This window comes from Neolamprologus multifasciatus, chromosome 7 (genome assembly GCF_963576455.1).
Source record: "Neolamprologus multifasciatus chromosome 7, fNeoMul1.2, whole genome shotgun sequence".
Classification (NCBI taxonomy): Eukaryota; Metazoa; Chordata; class Actinopteri; order Cichliformes; family Cichlidae; genus Neolamprologus; species Neolamprologus multifasciatus.
In genome coordinates this window covers 12,988,670-13,006,879 of record NC_140445.1, presented here as the reverse complement: position 1 = coordinate 13,006,879, position 18,210 = coordinate 12,988,670, and the positions used below count along the sequence as shown (strand labels likewise).

Genomic DNA, 18,210 nt, shown 5'->3' with positions numbered 1-18,210 from the left:
ACTGGTCTCGCCCAGGGACACAACGACCGAGACTGTCCAAGCCGGGGCTCGAACGGGTACCAGTTGTGATTACACTGTTACCTTGTACCGTTTATTAGTGCTTTTATTTTAAATATGATGAAGTCGAACGCCGGTGGCCTTTCCCTAACTTTACTTCCTGTTTGGTCCCTACGTGAATCACAGTGGCTACTTCCATAGTGGTGAGGTTGCAGTTTGTATTGCGCATGACTGAAATAAGAGACGGACGAGGTCGCTGTGTGAATATATTACAGCACGAAGAGACGATTAACGCCTAAAACAACGCATCACTCTTCAACTAAACCGAATAAAGTGTGCTTTATGGGGGGTAATCCAAGTCTATGTAGAGTCTTTGAACATTTAATGAATCACTGATAACAGAAATAACAGAACTGCATTCATATTTACTGATGTCATATTATATGAATTGTAACACTGGGTTATAATAACAATAATAGGAACAATGATATATAAAGGAATATTTCTAAATGTTAACAAAGAAGGAAAGAGAAGTTTAGGGCTTTGAGAATTTTACTGTTCATAAACCAGCAATCTAAACATTTAGATTTGTAAATTTTGTTTTGTAAACAGGAGAGGTTTTGCGTGGCTTGGCACAGACTGGCAACAAGGTAACAAAGTTAGTCAATGACAAGCAGAGGCATAGCAAAGACAATCTGGCAGAGATCTGCTACACCATCCAGCCCCCAGGTATGAGAAGGACAATCTGAGCAGAACTCCGCCCACAGGCGAACCCACAGAGCCCACTTCCACCTAGAACTCAAAGCGACTTTTACAAAGTGAGAGAGGAACAGAAAATAAACACAAAAACATCAGACCCTGTACAGACCATGACAACTATGTTGAGAAATGAGGGTTGAAATGTGGGGAGAGTTCAAACTGTGGATTTTTGAGAAATATAAGAGCAGGTTAGCACTAGCTGGCTAACCTAAATGCTAAGATCCTCAGAAGTGAAAAATGACCATTATGTGTTTATGTAAATTTTTTTAAGCCCAATAGCAAAAACTGTGACTAACAAAGAAAGGATAAAGCTGAAGCATATGGAAGACAGAAAAATTAAAAATGAATAACATGCATTAATGCATGGTGAAGATGAGCTCGGTGAATCATGGGAAGTCCAAGGTTAATCAAAAATGGAAGTTTTAAGCCACGTGACTGTTAAAAATCACATTCTTTAAGAACAGAGGAATGCCACTTTCAGGAAGTCAAACATCTTTCTTTAGTTTTGTTTTTTAAGAGGCACCAGAGGATCATAAGTAATGAGTTTGTAGGACTACTGATGATCAGGCTTTCAGATATCTTAAATGTAATAAAGAAAGCACAGTCAAAAGACAAACAGCACCTTAACAAGAGAAACACTCTTGTGTGAGTGTGATAATGAGGGTGAGAAGCTATAATAATAATGAATCCCCTTCCTTGCACAGAAGAGGCCTAGCCACCCTGGATCACAACTCCCAAGGAAGTGGGTCGACAACTACACCAGATCATGTGGCCATAAGCCCCTGAAACACCAAGTACTCACATCCCCAATGAGGCAGCAACGGCCAGTGGGAGCAGTAGGAGGGGCAACCCTTCATCCTCTATGACTATGTTGTGCTGAAGTTGAGGCACAGCAACCCCAGATATATAGACATATACTGGCCACACAAACCAGACATGCAAACACAACAATGCACATCCATCCATGTTGATGTGTGTATGAACAGAGGGTGGGTGCTGGGATGTAAAAATTGAGAAGGCGAGAAAGGAGAGTAGGCTCCAACTGACTCAGTAGGTACCTCAATTCCCCATACTACCCTGCCACGCAGTGGGAATAAGTGGGCCTACTGCAACCACATCCTGGAGCACCTCAACATCCAAGGCCAGCAAAAACGAGATAAGGGTCTCTTTTACAGAGTGTGGGAGGGTGGCTAAAGTCAAAGGATGTTCATTGGGTGGGAACATACTGCTTTGGCGACACATTTGATATGCATCTAGACAGAAAGTGTTGAGTCCAGAACGATACCCAGGTGGCAAATTTCTGGGCATAGCCAGATGGTGCAACCGTCTACATCAATGAATAGTCTTCCAGATTAGGACCATGGGAGCTGCAACCAAGAGCCGTTTTATTACTGTTGACCTTGAGTAAGTTAATATGTCTGACTCTAAACAGATTTTGGCAGTGTTCTCAACAACAGCATTCACATAGCATTTGGGAGTTCATAAGCAGGTGGCAGCACCTGTTGGTGCGCCTTAGTATCAGTGGCAGCAGACACTTGGCCCTCAGCATCTGCTACCACTCTTTTCCTTGGTAGGAGGGATTTAGGTGACTAGGTGACTTTCTGCTTTATAGCATAAATTGGTCCAACAGATGAATATGATTGAGACTGGTCATGTTTGATAGACACCATAGCTGAGAATGTTTAATTTCTGTGGTAGGAGTACACGCATAAGATGTAGTTGGAGGTGAGGGAATAAGTGTTAAAGCTTCCTGTGCACATTCCCACTTTCAATACAACTTCCAAAGCTTGAAGCTGTAGATAAAGACCAGCAACAAGGAGTTACATTGCTGGCTCACCAGTGTTAGGGAATGCATCTGATACCAGCCTTATAAGTTCTGCAGCATATACTCCTCCTGGTAGGATATGCCTGGATAACGGAGCCTTCGTGGTGGAAGCTGTTTTGCCACCAAACATTTTTGAAGGTTGTTAATGTCTGACACTCATCCAGTGCTGTTGTCGTTAATGTGATCCAATCACAAAATGATTAAAATATTGTGAATAGAAAACCTAAAGAAAACTGAACAATACAACTTTATTTCAGACAATTATCTCATCTTTAATATAGCCATCAGTGTTATAATTCAAATATTACCATTTAATTTCCAAATTTAAAGCACAAAGAAATGTTGATTTGAAATTCCTCTAACACAACATTTTCAGGAGCCTTAACAAGTGATACATGTAGAGGTAAAAGTCAGTGTTTCCAAAATATGAAAGCATATTTTTTTTCCTCTAGTGAGTGATTAGCTTAAATCTTTAAGTCAGATTCTTCTTCAGTCAGCTTCAAGATTCTCCTGTTCCATGTTCACCCCGTTTGAACTGCCAATAGAAGAAAAACAGGACTCATGTAAACACCACCTTCTCCAAATATCCTTGGGATAAGATGATTATAAAACTAGCAAGAGAAGCACTCACCGCATTCTTCAGCAAGTTCCCAGATTTGGTAAAGATATTTGGTTTTTTTAGGCTTAGTTTGGTGTGTTGCTCTGTGCTGTTATGTGAGGCAGCCTGGGTGTGTTTAGGCTGAGCAGGACTGGATGTGGGTTGTGAGGGTTGTGACAATGAATAAGAATGAGGATTTAAGTTACTTTGGTTTGGAGTGTAGGGCTGAGATGGTGTGAAAGGCTGAGGTGGGATATAGGGTTGGTAAGGTGTGTAGGTTTGAGAAGGTGTGTAGGTTTGAGAAGGTGTGTAGGTTTGAGAAGGTGTGTAGGTTTGAGAAGGTGTGTAGGTTTGAGAAGGTGTGTAAGACTGTGGCAGAGAGGAGGACTGTGTTTGATTCGGTGCAAATGGATTTGACTGTGAAAAACCTGGAGTGTTTGAATAAGGTTGTGTCTGTGCAAAGGACTGGGGCACTGCAGTGGAGTCAAGCAGAGTAGGTGGTGGCGGTGGTGGGAAGCTATCAACTCCATCCCCTTCATCCCCTGACACACCAAGCTTGTAGTGCCTCCTCCTCAGTTCCCCCAAGCGTACTCGCTCCTGTTCCAGCTGGCTCTCCAGCTGCAGCACCTTAACCTGAAAGATTAAAAGAGCACAAGATCTGGCAATGGCTCCCAGACGTCTAAAAACCCAATGACCCAGTCAGTTAAGATCCAGTCTAAGATCCAAAACTGTCATTGCATGTTTTTAACTACATTGATTTCACATAGTCACAATACTGTTTCTTTAAAAGGTGGCTCAACTTGTCTTATATATGATCCAGAACAACAAGCAAGTTGCACACAAGGACAAACAATTAAACAATCCATTCAGAGACATGTTAGTCTGACCTGAGCTTCCATTTCTTCTTTTTTAAGCTTGATCAGAGACATGCCGGAGAAGTCCATCAAGCCTGTAAAGGCAACAATATCAGTTGGAGTGTCAACGCTGCATCATGCAAGAGGTGAATCACAGAATAATCAGCCAATTTCATGGTTACTTTAAGCATTTAAACATTTTGATTAGTCTGGTTGATTTTATGCTCAACTGCTGCTGATCAAACTGACTAATGAGATAGATGAACAAAAGAACCCTCACAAGCCTTAAAGCTGTAGGCTAGCTCAGCTATGCTCAGTGGTAGACAGGTTGGCTTAACACAGTTAAGTATTAAGCAGCAGAAAGTGTCAGAAATAAGAGGCCAAAAAAAGGGCTAAAGTAATTGTTAAACTTACACTCACCAAGTTGTATAGATTTATTGTTTGCTTACATGCATGCTGCCATTTTTAGCCAAAACTATGCTGTTATTATAAAGGGTTACTAAAATTGTGAAGCATCAACTATTTGCTTGCAATATGAGCTTCTCCTCTCACCGTGGTCAGAGATCTGCTGCTGCCCATGTTTGGTGGAGGTGACGACCACAGCAGCCATGTCATTTACATGCCTTGAGGCCTGCTGCAGCGTATTCAGCTTCTTGTTGTTGCGGTCAGCTTTTACCTGGAATGAGTAGCAGTACTTAAGTTTGTTTTCCATAATGACAGTTTTTCACTATGTTCTGCAGCATATACTCCTCCTGGATGACCTTCACACACATTAGGCTTAAATGACTTTTTCCAGCTAGATTTTGGTAGTTTTTTACCCCTTAATAAATAAAATCATTATTTAAGACTGGATTTTGTATTTACTTGGTTTATCTTTACCCAATATTAACATTTGTTTGATAAACTGAAACATGTAATTGTGAAAATATGCAAAAAACACAAGAAATCAGGCAGAGGGCAAATACGTTTTCACAGTATTGTTAATTTAACAGAGGAGTGCTGGTACTTTTTTTTATTCCACATTTCTTCAAGATTCGAGAGCCTGAACATGACTTTGTATGTTGATACCTAACAAACCAACACGAATATGTTTGACATGAGTTTGTACCTTGGAAGCAGCAACTAGCTGAGCAGTGCTTGCAGCAATCTCATGTGAACAGGCGATGAGCTCCTCATATGTGCCTTTTTCACCCACAACCCGGTCAGCTGAGTCCCTAAACATGAAAGTAAACCATCCATTTACAGTTTTTTTTATTATTTACAAATTGTATTGTTCAGAATATCAATCAGTAAGTGGGTTTTGATAAATTTCTGAACTTACAGCAGCTGTGTGGCCCCCCAGCCCACAGCTTTGGAAGCAGAGATGAGTCCTTCGGTCCAGCGAGAGTTTTTGGCATAGAATTCAGTAACAGTTGCTGCACCCTGACAGCACAAATGGAACAAATGGGTCACTCGATAAAACACCAACTGCAGATTCTGCTTCTTGCTCATTGCCAAAATTTAGCAAAATGCTAAAACACTGGATATATTGAAATTTATAGGTAAGACTGTTAGTTGTTCAAAGATTTGTTCCAATGGTATCACACTGAAGATAATTGGAGCCTCTCTTCCCTCCATCACAGACACTATTTGCACCCACTCAGCATTGTGGAAGACCACACGCACCCCTCACACACACACTCTGTTGCCTTTTGGCAAGTGGTACCAGAACATTCAGGGCCTCACTGCCAGACTGCGAAACAGTTTCTTCCCCCAAGCCATCAGACTGTTGAACACTCAGTGACTGGACTGACACACACACACACACACACACACACACACACACACACACACACACACACACCTTCATACATGTCACTAAGCCCCTCTGTAAGTCCCTCTCTCTCACACACACACTTTTACATGTTAATGTGAAGAAGAATAAGGTTCTTGATAATCATGATTTTTCCCACATTTTTTCCATTCTGCATCGTGTTTGATGAATAAAAAGACAGAATATCTGAGCTTGTCCTGCAATTTCATCTTTAGAGTGACATCAACTTACCCTTCCTCCTTCCACAATGTCTTTCTGTAGGTCAGTAGCAGCAGTCACCAGCATGTGAACAGCCTGGAGAGAAGAGAGGGCACCACAGTAAATACAGGAAACAAGAATTCACAAAATTATTTGAATATTGCCCACTTTCTTACCTTCATCAGGTCTGAGCAGGATCCCAGGATACTGTGATGAAGCAAACACACATATTGTAAGTAAGAGAGGAGGAAAATAACCACCACAGAAATAAATAATTTTATGATGATTCTTTAAGATTTTTCTTACTTCTGATTGACCTCCAGTTTGACACCAGTATTGTCTTTCTTTGCCTGACTCAGTATTTCCTATGAAAAAAAAAAAAAGAACAGATGTCTATGTGAGATAAATGATAGAAATATAATTCAGAGAATAGTAGCTTTGCGTAGACAGGTCATAGTAGAGAATGCTTATTTTTGATATATCAAAAAGATCGTCTTATATATATTTTATAAATTATCTGATGGTTGTCCTTACATCCATTCGCAAGACAGCCTCTTCAATGGCAGTAGATGTGGCGAGCATCTCTTTGTCCACCATGCTTCCTAGTTCTTCTTTTAGCACATCATGCCCTTTCGGACGCAAATCCTAAACAAGAGTCACACAGTTACAGCAAACATGAGTCTCAGTAGCGAGTATTGAGAGGTCAAGTTCAGGATCTTTGGAAACCTGCAAAAAAGTTGGCACTTTTCTTGCCATTATCTCAATAACATGGAAACATGGTCATGGAGGGAGCGGTTCACTGCTCACCCACCCTCATTTTCAATTTTACACATACACACTCGACAATTTCTCTCTCTCACACTCATACATACACACAATACTGTCTTGTTAATTGGTTAAATATAAATTCAGTCCCACCTGTCCTACAGCGAGGATGCGTTGAACAGTATAGCGTATTGCAGACGGGTCTGCTCGCTGTAAACTCGCCTGAATCTTCAAATCCTTCAAGAACTGAAGGCAGTGATTGGCACAGTCCCGACAGCTGTCAGTCAGATCTGTATGAGTCCAACACACAGCATTCAACTTTCTGTGTAGAAAATATTTAGCAAGTGTTACGACAGTTACAACAACTATGTACGTTTCTTACAGTTCGCCTGGTCGACAGGGGCTGAGTGAGATGTTGCCGATCCGTTAACAATTGTGTCACCAGCAAGGTGGGAAAACTGTGTCACTGCTCTTAGCAAACCACTGGCATCTAGACAGAACAGGGAAGGATTAAAGAAACTAATCAGTTGATGTACCTGACTTGAACTGAACACACCCACAATTCCCAACATACCATTACTGTTTCCCAGATAGGTCAAGTGGCTCTGCTGCATTTTGTCAATAGAATTCAGGGTGATTTCTGCTCGGTTCACCAAATAATCTGTCAAACACAAAGAACTGATCAAAAACAAACAGTATGGAAAAGCAAAATGGCAAGTTAAGGTCTGAGGATTAAAGATTTTTGGTTACCATGTTAATTTATTGTATAAAGTTTTGTGCAGCAGTGCTGAAGTAACAACTTATAGTTTTCCATAATGATGAATCCTTAAATGTGTGTGTAGACTGAATCTTTATTTTCAGTGGAGAGTTGTTTTTTGCCATGTCTTTCCATATCATAATGTGCACATCTGCTTTTGCCTCCATTAAAATCTGTGTTGAAGATTGCTGTTGCTATTGAATGCTATGAGTTATATGAAGAACTTCAGTCATCTCTGAAATTTAAAAGGCATCAGCCATGTGTTTACTTTCTTTGTGTGTTTCCTCAAACAGATGAACCAATGTCAATATTTATTAACGTCTTAGAAAAGAGGTTTGCTGATTTTATTCAGTTTTTTGTTTTGTTTTTGTATTAAAATGCCTATTCTATGGCTTTTCTTTGGTTACATAAAGTACTGTACACTTTTCAAACACATGGGCAACTGAATGCAAATAAATAAAAGCTTCTGTCCTTAAAATATTTTTTAAAAACTCTGTTTAAAGGGATTTTCTTTGAGGAGGGAAAATAATAGTGATTTTACCAGGAGAGCTGATGCAGCGGACATGTATAGGGTCATCCAGTTTGGCCACAGCGTCCAGTATGATGCCCTCAGCTTCCACCACTGCACACTGTAGCAGACAAAACTGCTCCTCCTGCAGCTTCTGGGCTAGCTGACTTTCACGAGAAGCCTGATTTATCACACACACACATACACACGAAGTTAATAATTAGTCAGTTATAAAGTCTTAAAATAGAGTGACAAACAGAAAACTGGACCTGTTGCTGTAACTGGGCATGTAAGCCTCCTAGTTCCATGCTGCTCCTCTGCCTCTCCTGCTCTAGGGAGGACTGTTGAAGATGAGTTTGTTGTCTGAGGGTTTTCAGCTCAGCCTCCTGTTCCCGCATCATACGCAGCAACCCCTCCTTTTCCACCTGCAGCCCTGCCAGTGTGTTGTTTAGCTGGGTACCACTCTGAGAAACAGATTTTAAAAAGGTTTTTCATTTACAAATAAGTCTTATCTTATAATAATCTTCAAGGCTTGTAGATGCTAGAAAATACGTTTACAGCATCCACAAGTTTTGATCTAAATGTTCTGACCATTTCTTTGCTTTGCAGGATGTTGTTTGCTTGTGTCAGTTCTGCTCGTGTGGATTCCAAATCTCGCTTGAGCCTGTCAATTTCCAACTTCTGTGCTGCATTTATGGTAAGCTACAGGAAACACAGAAGACACACAAAAGCAGACAGAATTATTTGACAACAAGTTTAGGGGCACTTTTGTGGCAATTATAAATGCTTCCAGTACAGCAAAGAAAAACACAATCATCAATCAGGTAAATAAAGTAAAAGTAAACACAAGACAGAGCTGTGTTTGATAAGGAAGTAAAAAGAAAGATGGGCCTAAGTGGTTCAAGGCTGAACAACCAATATCATGACAAAGGTCAGGCAGTCCTTTTACACGCAGTGTTACAGATGTTGTACAGAGGCTTTAAGAGAGAGACAATATGTGGAATAGAAATCTGGTTCTGAGGCTTTTAATCTTAGCTTTAAAAGTCTGACAGTGTTACAGGACTGTCATGCCAAGTTAATGGAGCACTCAACCAGTTTGGAAAGTTCATTTAAAGATCACTAACATGGCTTGATACCTGGATATTTATAGCTCTAAAGAGTAAGTATGATTTTATAATGTAGTTTAACATAAAGAGGTTAAAACTGAATTGATATTTGAACATGTCCTAAACAAAGCTACTGAGCCAATTCAATTTTATTGTATTTATATATCGCCAAATCACAATAAAAGTTGCATAGTGCTTTGAACTGTAATGTAAAGACCCTACAATAATACAGAGAAAACACATAAGCAAAGCGTTACAGATATCAAAATACCAAAGTTTGGACATTTTTTGCAATGCCTGAAGATGAAATCTTTCCATTTATCCTCTGCTACTTATTCAATTCAGTGCTGTGGTTGGGTACCTAACATAGCTGTCACAGGGCAAGAGGAGGGATAAACCCTGTATAGGTTGGCAGTCTATTCCTGATCTAATACATTATTGATATATTAATATCATTAGCCCTGTGAAAGACAATGTTGTATTTCACTCTGGACCTTGTAGTGATGCGTGTTTCAGACCTGCTGCTGTAGCTGAGCTCTCAGATCCTCCAGCTCTCGGTTGGTCCTGTCTCTCTCTAAGTCCAGGGAGCTCTGCTGTAGTTGTGCCTGTTGTCTCAGAGTGGTAAGCTCTGCATCTTTTTCTCTTGCAGAGCGTAGCAGCACTTCCCGCTCAGCCTGCAGAGCTGTCAAACTGCTGCTCACCTGAGATCCCTCCTAAAGAAACACAAAGACATCTTGAGAACTCATACTCATATGAGAACTCAATGCCCAATGTGTTGTTGGCATTGGTTATCAGGCACCAAGATGCTTTCAACACTCTAGAGCCTATCCCAGGTACTATAGGGTGAGTCTGAGAAGTATGTGAGGATGGGATATATGCGAAGATATATGCAAAGGACGGCTAGAAGCTATATTGGAGAAAGGTTGTTAAATTTAGAGCTGCCAGGCAGGAGGAAAAGAGGAAGGACCACTGCGAAGGATTCGTGGATGTAGTGAAGGAGGACATGCAGAGGGTTGGTGTGTCAGAGAAGGATGCTTGGAACAGGTTGAGATGGAGGCAGATGGCCAGCTCTGGCAACCCCTGAAAGGAGCAGCTGAAAAAACAAAAAGGGTTTCCCAAAAGTCTAAAAATAGATGTGTTCTGCCATGAAATCTGTGGTCATATTACAGTCTTACCTTCTCTTTACTCTCCAGAGTATTGCGCAAGGTGGCAAGCTCTGCTCTTTGCTCCAGCAGTTCTTGGTTCAGGCGGTCCACCTCCATCTGCTGCCGATTCATCTGATCAGGATGGAAAAAAAAGAAAAAGAAAGAAAGAAAAGATCAATAGTGACAACAGCTTTTGTTCATCAACACAAAACTATGTCTGATGCAGGTCTTACCACATTGCTTTTCTCCCGTCTTAGATTTTCCAGTTCAGTTTCTAGCTGATATTTAGCCCTCTGCAAATCATCATGCTCTTGTTTGGTGCTTGACATAATCTTCACCGTTTCTGTATTCTGCACAAGATTAAAATACATTCCATAATAACTAAGAAGGTAAAGGTACCTCAGCTTGCTACAAAAATGAGAAACACAGGAAAACAGCAGGTTGGGGTCTGTAAGAAGGTAACAAAATTCACATATCACCATCTCTATCATTAATTGAGTTGAACAATGTGGTTCAACGTTCTAATTTAAATTTTTAAAAGGCGACGGCTAAGGAAGTTAAAAATAAACATAAAAGAAACTGCAATTTACCTTCTTCATTAGGTCAGCATGGCTGCTAACCAGCTCTGCATGTCTCTCTTTAAGTTGAGTGAAACGAAGCTCTGCTGCTTGAGCTCTGCCTGTGTAGTTAGGAAGAAGATGCACCTTTTTACTCAGTTTTAGCTCTTTTTGTATTGCTAATTCAGCTGCATGCTCACATCTGAACTCTCACCATCTGCCTCCTTGAATCCAATCTGTGCCCCGATGTTAGCCACATTAGTGCTTCGTAAAGCCTCCACTTCCATGCGCAGGTGTTCGTTTTCAACCATTGCCATCTGCTTGTGGGTGCGCTGCTCCTCGACCTCAGCCTCCAGTCGGTTCAATTGACCCTTTAACTCTGTTACACACCTCTGAGCCTGGGGAAGGAAGAAGAAACTTACAATTATTGACAAGGACTTCTTGTCTTGCTGTTTTGGTTAATTTGTGAACAACACAGAAACAAACACATTTTACAATTACAAACTGTAAATGAGACATTTGAACATAAACTTGGTAATGTTTCAATATAACTTTCAATATACAAGTCCTAATGAATCCACAATGATTACAATGTACCAATATCACCAATCACAAAGCAGAGGATGCTACAGTTAGCATCCTCTTAGCCATCATATGGAAGGACCATGGCTGACTGCATAGAGGAAGGGTTTTCAGATTTTTATGTGACCAGCCACTCCAACACTGTCATCTTGTCCCATTTACCTCATTCTTGAAGATCTGTAATTCTGGTTTCAGTACATCTAGCTCTCTCTTCAGATTGTCATTTTCCATTTCTCTGTGCTCCACTGAAGAATCAGGTGTTCTCATTTGGTTGAGCAGATAGTACTGGTTTGATAAAAAGCTACATATCAGCACTGACACCACACAAAGCTGGTGGAATTTCAAAGTACCATATACTCTGACAACTATGTACCATACCTGTGGCATTTGAGAAGCTTCTCTAAACTCTGGTTGTGGCTCCACATCCTCCTCCTCCTCATGATGCTCCTCGTTTGGCGTCACTACTACTGGTTTTTTGTACTCAGCCAAGGCAGCGGCTCGGAGGAAGTTTGGAGGAGCCTGAGGGGTAATGATACAATTAACATACACAAAAGGCACAAAAATAGAAGGAGCAAAGCACGTAAATGTTAAAAAAAGAAATCTGTGGCACTTACATCTGGGAGATCTGGGATCTGGATGAAAGTTTTAAAGAACTCCATTTCTCTGGCTTTGTCAAAGAACTGTGTGAGGCTACAGAAAAAAAAATAACAGTCAGTGTCAGACCTCTTCCTTTGAGGTCACTGTTGTTCTTTGTCGTTTTCAGATTTTTATTTACATGTTTTTCATTGTAATGGAAATTAGGTTTTAGCTACCACTTAAACAGCAAATGTATTTTACTTTGTTCCTGTTAAATAGATTAGTGAGTTTCTTTAATAAATAATTCACCTCATAAACAGATCACGGAACCGGTCTCTGTGTCCAAGAAGAACATCTGGAGAAAAGCCTGTGATGAAAAGGATATGATTGATTTAAGGCATTTTTTAAATAATGCTGACCATCTCATGATTTATTTTAATTAATAAATATTTGTTTTTCACTCACGGCTGTGAAGCTTAAACAACAATCGCACACAGAAGTGATAGAGAAAGCTGCAGTCCTGTATGAGAGGTATGAGTGGCATCAGTCTGCACTGCCCAGCTGGAGTTGTAGATTTGGCCTGGTTAGCCTCCACCTGGCGAAATACTATTTGGCATTAAAGCCAAATTAGGGAATTTGATTAGGGGTTTTTAACTTGGTGAAGAACAGAATGAACACTAATGTGTTGGTTCAAACCATTTATTTTTTAGGTAAACTACGGCGTATTATTTCAAGGAATCTTCAGTAGGCGTGGTGCAGAAAACACGACACACTACAGTAATGTACAACATTTGCAGTACAACTTGTACAAAATGCTGCAGCCCTCCTTTTGACTCGTGTGAAGAGACACCAACATATTACTCCAGTGCTTGCTTCCCTTCATTGGCTTCCAGCGAGTTTTAGAATTAAATTTAAAATCTTGCTTTTGACTTATAAAGCGCTAAATGGCCAGGCACCAGACTATTTGTCTGACCTTTTGCAGCTTTATACGCCCTCTAGAGCCCTTCGATCAAGTGATCATATACTCCTTATCTTACATAAGTCTAGGATGGTTCATAGAGGGGATCAGGCGTTTGCGGTTGTGGCGCCGAAAATGTGGAACGATCTACCTCTCCTCATTAGAAAGGCCCCAACTGTCCCTCTTTTAAATCCCATCTTAAAACATATTTTTTCACTTTGGCTTTCGATACTGCATGAGAGTTACCAATTCTTTTTAATCGTAATTTCCTTTTAATTTTCTTACCCGTTGTTGATGTTAATGTCAATGCTTAATTATTACTTTGTACAGCACTTTGGTCAACCCTCTGTTGTTATTAAATGTGCTTTATAAATAAATAAATGAAATGAAAATAATGTCAGAAAGTATTGAGAGACTGATCAAAATATTCCCGGTTTAAGTAGCAACTTATTCTAAACTAGTTACTAGTATTGTATCATATAAATTATAGGGTCATCATAGCATATTTATAATGACCCTCCTAACGGACTAACCTGTGTCAGCCATCTTGAGTCCAGCATCCAGGTAATCCAACAGCTCCTGCGTCATATCCAGCCTACAATATAAAACATTTAACAAGAAATATTCAAGCAGAACTGAAACACATTACCTGTGCTTAAAAAAAAAAAAAGTGGACGACTTACACTTTGTTCATGTCACTTCCTGCTTCCTTCTCCAAAGTCTCATCACTGGCCTCCAGGTTACCTGGGATAACCTTGTGCTGTAAAAAAAAGAAAAAAGAAAAAGAAAAAAAAAGTCATATTATGGTCTGCTACTTAAATAAAACAACCGATTAAGGAACCCTTTCCTTTAGCACATGGATGTTAGCTGCCTACAGAAAAGAAAGCCTGTATTGTACTAATTAAAGGTTTTCTAAAAATTATGTACAATTGTCTTTAATTGCCAGAAATGTTTAACCTTTATTTATGAGAGTGTAAAACTGTTAATACACTTCTTTTGGAAGTGTTTCCAGGATTATGATGGGCACACAAAGAAAGCTCTGTTTGGTTAGGATCTGAGGCCTTTAACTAAGGCTAATAGAAGCAGTGAAGGCAAAGTGTGTCCAAACTTTTGACTGATACAGTACATGCTTGTGTTTTTCCTCCTTTTTTCATGCTTAACTGACTGCCATTTGGATTAGCCACTTTTTATCTTTTTTGAAATGTTAAAGGTATATGGTATGGTCCGTATATGGTAAGGTATATGAGTAGTTCAATTTAAGTACAGTAGTAAATACAGTTTAAGTACTGTCAATATTGACTGTATTGTACTATCTGTACACATGAGGGGGCGTTCTAATACCCTGATTTTCATAAAACAATGAGTGTGTGGAGTTTGTATTGAGATCTGATGCTGTTTGATGTATGGTGTCCAGCGGACTGTCCCCTACGGAGACAGTACACAGGAGATTGTGTAAGTCTGCATGTGGGTAGGAACAGCAATACAGAGCATTTTGTGTCTAGTTCTTGATGAAACAAGAAAGCAGCAAAACACGGATTATGCTGTAAAAATGTACCTTTGTTCCAACGTAACACTAAAATTATGAGTAATATTACCTTTTTATGAAATTCCATTTTGTGGCACAGGTATTTGGAAGACAAGGCGACAATGTGCCCATATCGATCATGCAGGTTTCCCTGCACAGGAAAGAAAAAAACGGAACAAAACAGAACAAAAAAAAAAAAAAAAAGAGTTGGTTGCTTAGAAAACAGTCATATTTAAACTGAATCACCTTACTAACCCACCAACCAACTCAGTCAAAACAAATATTTTAATAAATATTAATGAGAGTCATACTGATGTTTCCAAATATGGACAAACAAAACCACCAATTTAAAAAAAATAAACAAAAACAAACAAAAAAAAGGGACAATATTTTAGAAATCAACATCTTGTAAAGGTGAAACAAAGATGCATGTAACTGCAGATCTTTTTACAAACTCTCAATATAAAAAATAAAGCTTTTTAATAGATAAACCTCCAAACTGTATTCTCTAGTTTAAATATAAGCTGCAGCTTCAATATGGCAGATACTCACCCAGAGGGTGCCCATATCTTTCACATTGCGACAGTATCTGTAAGAATCCGTCACCACCTGTACATCAAACAGAGACAAGAGATTACATATCGCCAACCGGAGCGAGGGAGAGGAAGAGTATAAGGTGAAGGAAATGCAAAAAACTGAACTCACATTTCTGTGTCCATCCCTGAGGATTTTGTGAACCAGATAGCAAAACTTCCAGCTCACAATGGAGTTGCTGGATAGAGGTAGGTTCAAGACATATGACCAGAAGGTCGTAGCTCCACCCTCTTTATGAGTTCCCATGATGATATCTGTACAGCTGTCAAGGAGACTCCCAAGTACCGATGCACAAACAGTTCAAAGAAAGTACGGACACACTATCGCAGTTGACTGTCAAACTGTCTGAAAAATGAATGCAGGGTGGCAAAGCCTTCAACAGGCAACCTTTTTAACTGGTTGGCAGGGTGGTGACTGCTCTGGTTGAAATAAAAAATCTGAGAAGATCTGGTTGATCTGAGAAGATTTAAATTATGACTTCAGTAAATGTTTTTCCTGATACATTCATTTACTCAGTCCCTAGTTTGAAATTGTACTAACTACAATATGTTCATTTTGTAAATTAAGGCCCCACTTACTGGGTGATTTATTGCATTTTAATAGAATTTATGATTTGGGCTTTCAAAAGTTATGAAAAAATCCTGGGGGGAATTAGTCGTTTTCATTCACTTTTTCTATTAAGCCTTCATTCTGAATTGTAATTCCAGAATGAAAGCTTAATTGTAATTCAAACAAACCCCCTGCACATCAGAGTGGTGTGCTTCCACCCCTCTGTGGTTATCAGTTTCAGTCACTCTGGCTACTGTACAGGTCTTCTGAGAGTCCACTGGCCCTGGGGCTCCCTTTGCTCACTGTAGATGCCCGGTGGTGCCTGTGTGAAATTGGTTCAAAAACACCACCACAATCAGGACTTAACTCTCCTGGATCCATGACGACCACTTGGTCCTCTCACCTCTTTTTGTTTTGTTTGAATTATACTGACAGCTTAATAAATCCCTGTAACAGAGTTTAATACAGTTCAACAACTGCATGAGGTTTTCTAAGTGACAATAAACACAAGCATAACATTGATTGCCATAACTGAGCAGTTTCATCATAAAAGGAGAGACTGACACTGCTTGGATCATATGAAGAGGTAGAATCCCTCAGTTCCTCAATTAGATCAACATCACAATTATGTTTTGTTTTGTTTTTTTAAAAAAGAGATGGTGACAGTGGATAAGCTTAAGACAAAGGGAGAGAGAAAGCAATGGTTTATATACAGTCAAGATATTTTACACACGCTATGGCTTTGATCTAGGGACAACTGCTGGTCAGTTCACCACTTTACCCCATGCTGAAATATTCCAAACATTACTGCATGCATAGTAAAAGTTGAAGAGTGTTGGACAGTTGAAAACTCAAGAAATCACGTATCTAAACTGATTGACTGATACATTTCTCAGGCTGTTATTTGCCAGAGGTGGGCGATAACTAAAGTTGATAACTAAAAAAAAGGTGTCGAGGGACTCCATCAGATAATTTTTTTTAAAGAAAATGTTATGTTAACTTTAAAATATGTTAACTGACAACTTTACAAAGACATTCAGCAAAGTTGATCAAAGGCTTTTTGCAATTAATAATCCTTTTTTTTTTTTTTTTTTTTTTTAAAAAGGAGAGGTCCTGATTTTTCCCCCCCTCCGGTATTGCCAACAACTTTTCACTCATGCATTCAAATGTCTAAATGTCTTAACATGCTCTTCAGAATGTCGTGACATTTAGAACATACACTGAGGATCCCCAAAAGCCGAATCTCAGTTGCTTTTCTTTAATTTGATACCTGTGAAGCCTACCCAAATACCTTACAGGGACTTTTATTTCCTTAGCAAATGTTAGCATTGTCCCAATAAGCCAGTCAGCATGAGCCATTTATAAAAGAAAATAAAGATGTATAAATGAAATTGTATTTGTTTTGTATATCCAGTAAGCCTGGTTAGCAGGAAACCTGCTGTTAAAAGTTAAAAGGATACTGCGTACATGTTTGTCTTTTGGTGGTGTTTCAGCTGTGGTGACAGCTTTGCTGATGCTGTGGAGCTAAAAGAAATGAAAGAAGAGCAACCAGGACACGAGGAACTAGTTAACACAGCCACATCAGATTGAACTTCAAGATTAAGACATGACAGAAATAACACCAGTGAATTTCCTTGACACGTGATATATTTAACAATATTTTCCACTAATATGTCAGGAGTGAAGAATTTGACATTTCGATACTGTCTGGTAGTACCCATTTGACAGTTAAAACTAGTTATCATCAAGCACACGGTGTAAACAATAAGGAAGACTGTTTAAAACCACAGAGATGGGGGGGGGGAAGACATCAAAACGTTATCCGTCACAGGAACAAAGTGACTAACCTGTTGTTTTCCGAACTGTTCTTTCTCCGCAGCCAAAGCCTTTTCCGTCTTATTATCACTCTTATTCTTCGTTTTACTCATGTTTTCACCGAAAAATAGAGACACATAAATCCAAAGTGGTCCCACACACAGGTTCAGGCTCCTTGTCCGTGCTCTCGCGCCTCGTTAAACCACAAAGGTGAGTCAGGTGCGGCGCGCGCACGTCACAACAATCCTGCTGGTTTGGCTAGCTCCTTCAAATTACCACAGGACGCTTTAAAAAAAAAGCTGTCCGAAAACGCAGCTTCCATCCAAACCCATAAATAACACAATGGAAATGGGAAAAAAAAGTGTGCGACTGTCAGGTAATAAAGTACCACACATGTAGGTTATATACAGATATTTTTATTTAAAAAACAAACAAAAAAACGTAAAAGTTATTAAAAGACGCAGACATTTCGGCTGAGTCACCAGGCTGATCTGTAGCCCGTGAAACTGGAAAAACGGTACAAGGACACACCACTCATCAGCCCTGTAGGACTGGTTTCCCATCTCACTCACTCCACACGTTTCAGCCTTTAAATGCCACAAATAAGATTTTAAAAATACACTCTTTGGCTTTGTTAATCAATGACATTTGTGTGTCTTTATATGTTTAAATACTAACATAGGACATCTCACAATTTAAAACAATATCAGTGATATAAAAACATTTCAC

General features: G+C 39.6%; 1 protein-coding gene across 2 annotated transcripts; it reads right to left on the bottom strand.

Annotated features, from left to right (window-relative positions):
• Window positions 1-2,723: 2,723 nt before the first annotated feature.
• On the bottom strand, window positions 2,724-17,647 carry hip1ra (huntingtin interacting protein 1 related a). 2 transcript variants are annotated; one of them, XM_085167577.1, is made up of 34 exons: window positions 17,514-17,647; window positions 17,127-17,190; window positions 15,229-15,371; window positions 15,076-15,132; window positions 14,594-14,674; window positions 13,682-13,758; window positions 13,532-13,593; window positions 12,506-12,646; window positions 12,350-12,407; window positions 12,079-12,154; window positions 11,843-11,983; window positions 11,627-11,749; window positions 11,097-11,280; window positions 10,916-11,004; window positions 10,559-10,675; window positions 10,356-10,457; window positions 9,699-9,893; window positions 8,666-8,776; window positions 8,344-8,538; window positions 8,108-8,255; window positions 7,384-7,470; window positions 7,192-7,299; window positions 6,963-7,099; window positions 6,579-6,689; window positions 6,351-6,409; window positions 6,221-6,251; window positions 6,078-6,140; window positions 5,355-5,455; window positions 5,142-5,247; window positions 4,586-4,709; window positions 4,067-4,128; window positions 3,539-3,812; window positions 3,213-3,502; window positions 2,724-3,116 (listed from the first exon to the last, which is right to left on the bottom strand). In XM_085167577.1, exons 1-34 carry the CDS (start codon window positions 17,592-17,594, stop codon window positions 3,081-3,083), a joined length of 3,834 nt encoding a protein of 1,277 aa, XP_085023703.1. In that variant the 5' UTR covers window positions 17,595-17,647; the 3' UTR covers window positions 2,724-3,080. The 2 variants fall into 2 exon arrangements, with proteins under 2 accessions (XP_085023703.1, XP_085023702.1); XM_085167576.1 differs by having other exon boundaries at window positions 3,213-3,812.
• Between the last annotated feature and the right edge of the window lie 563 nt (window positions 17,648-18,210).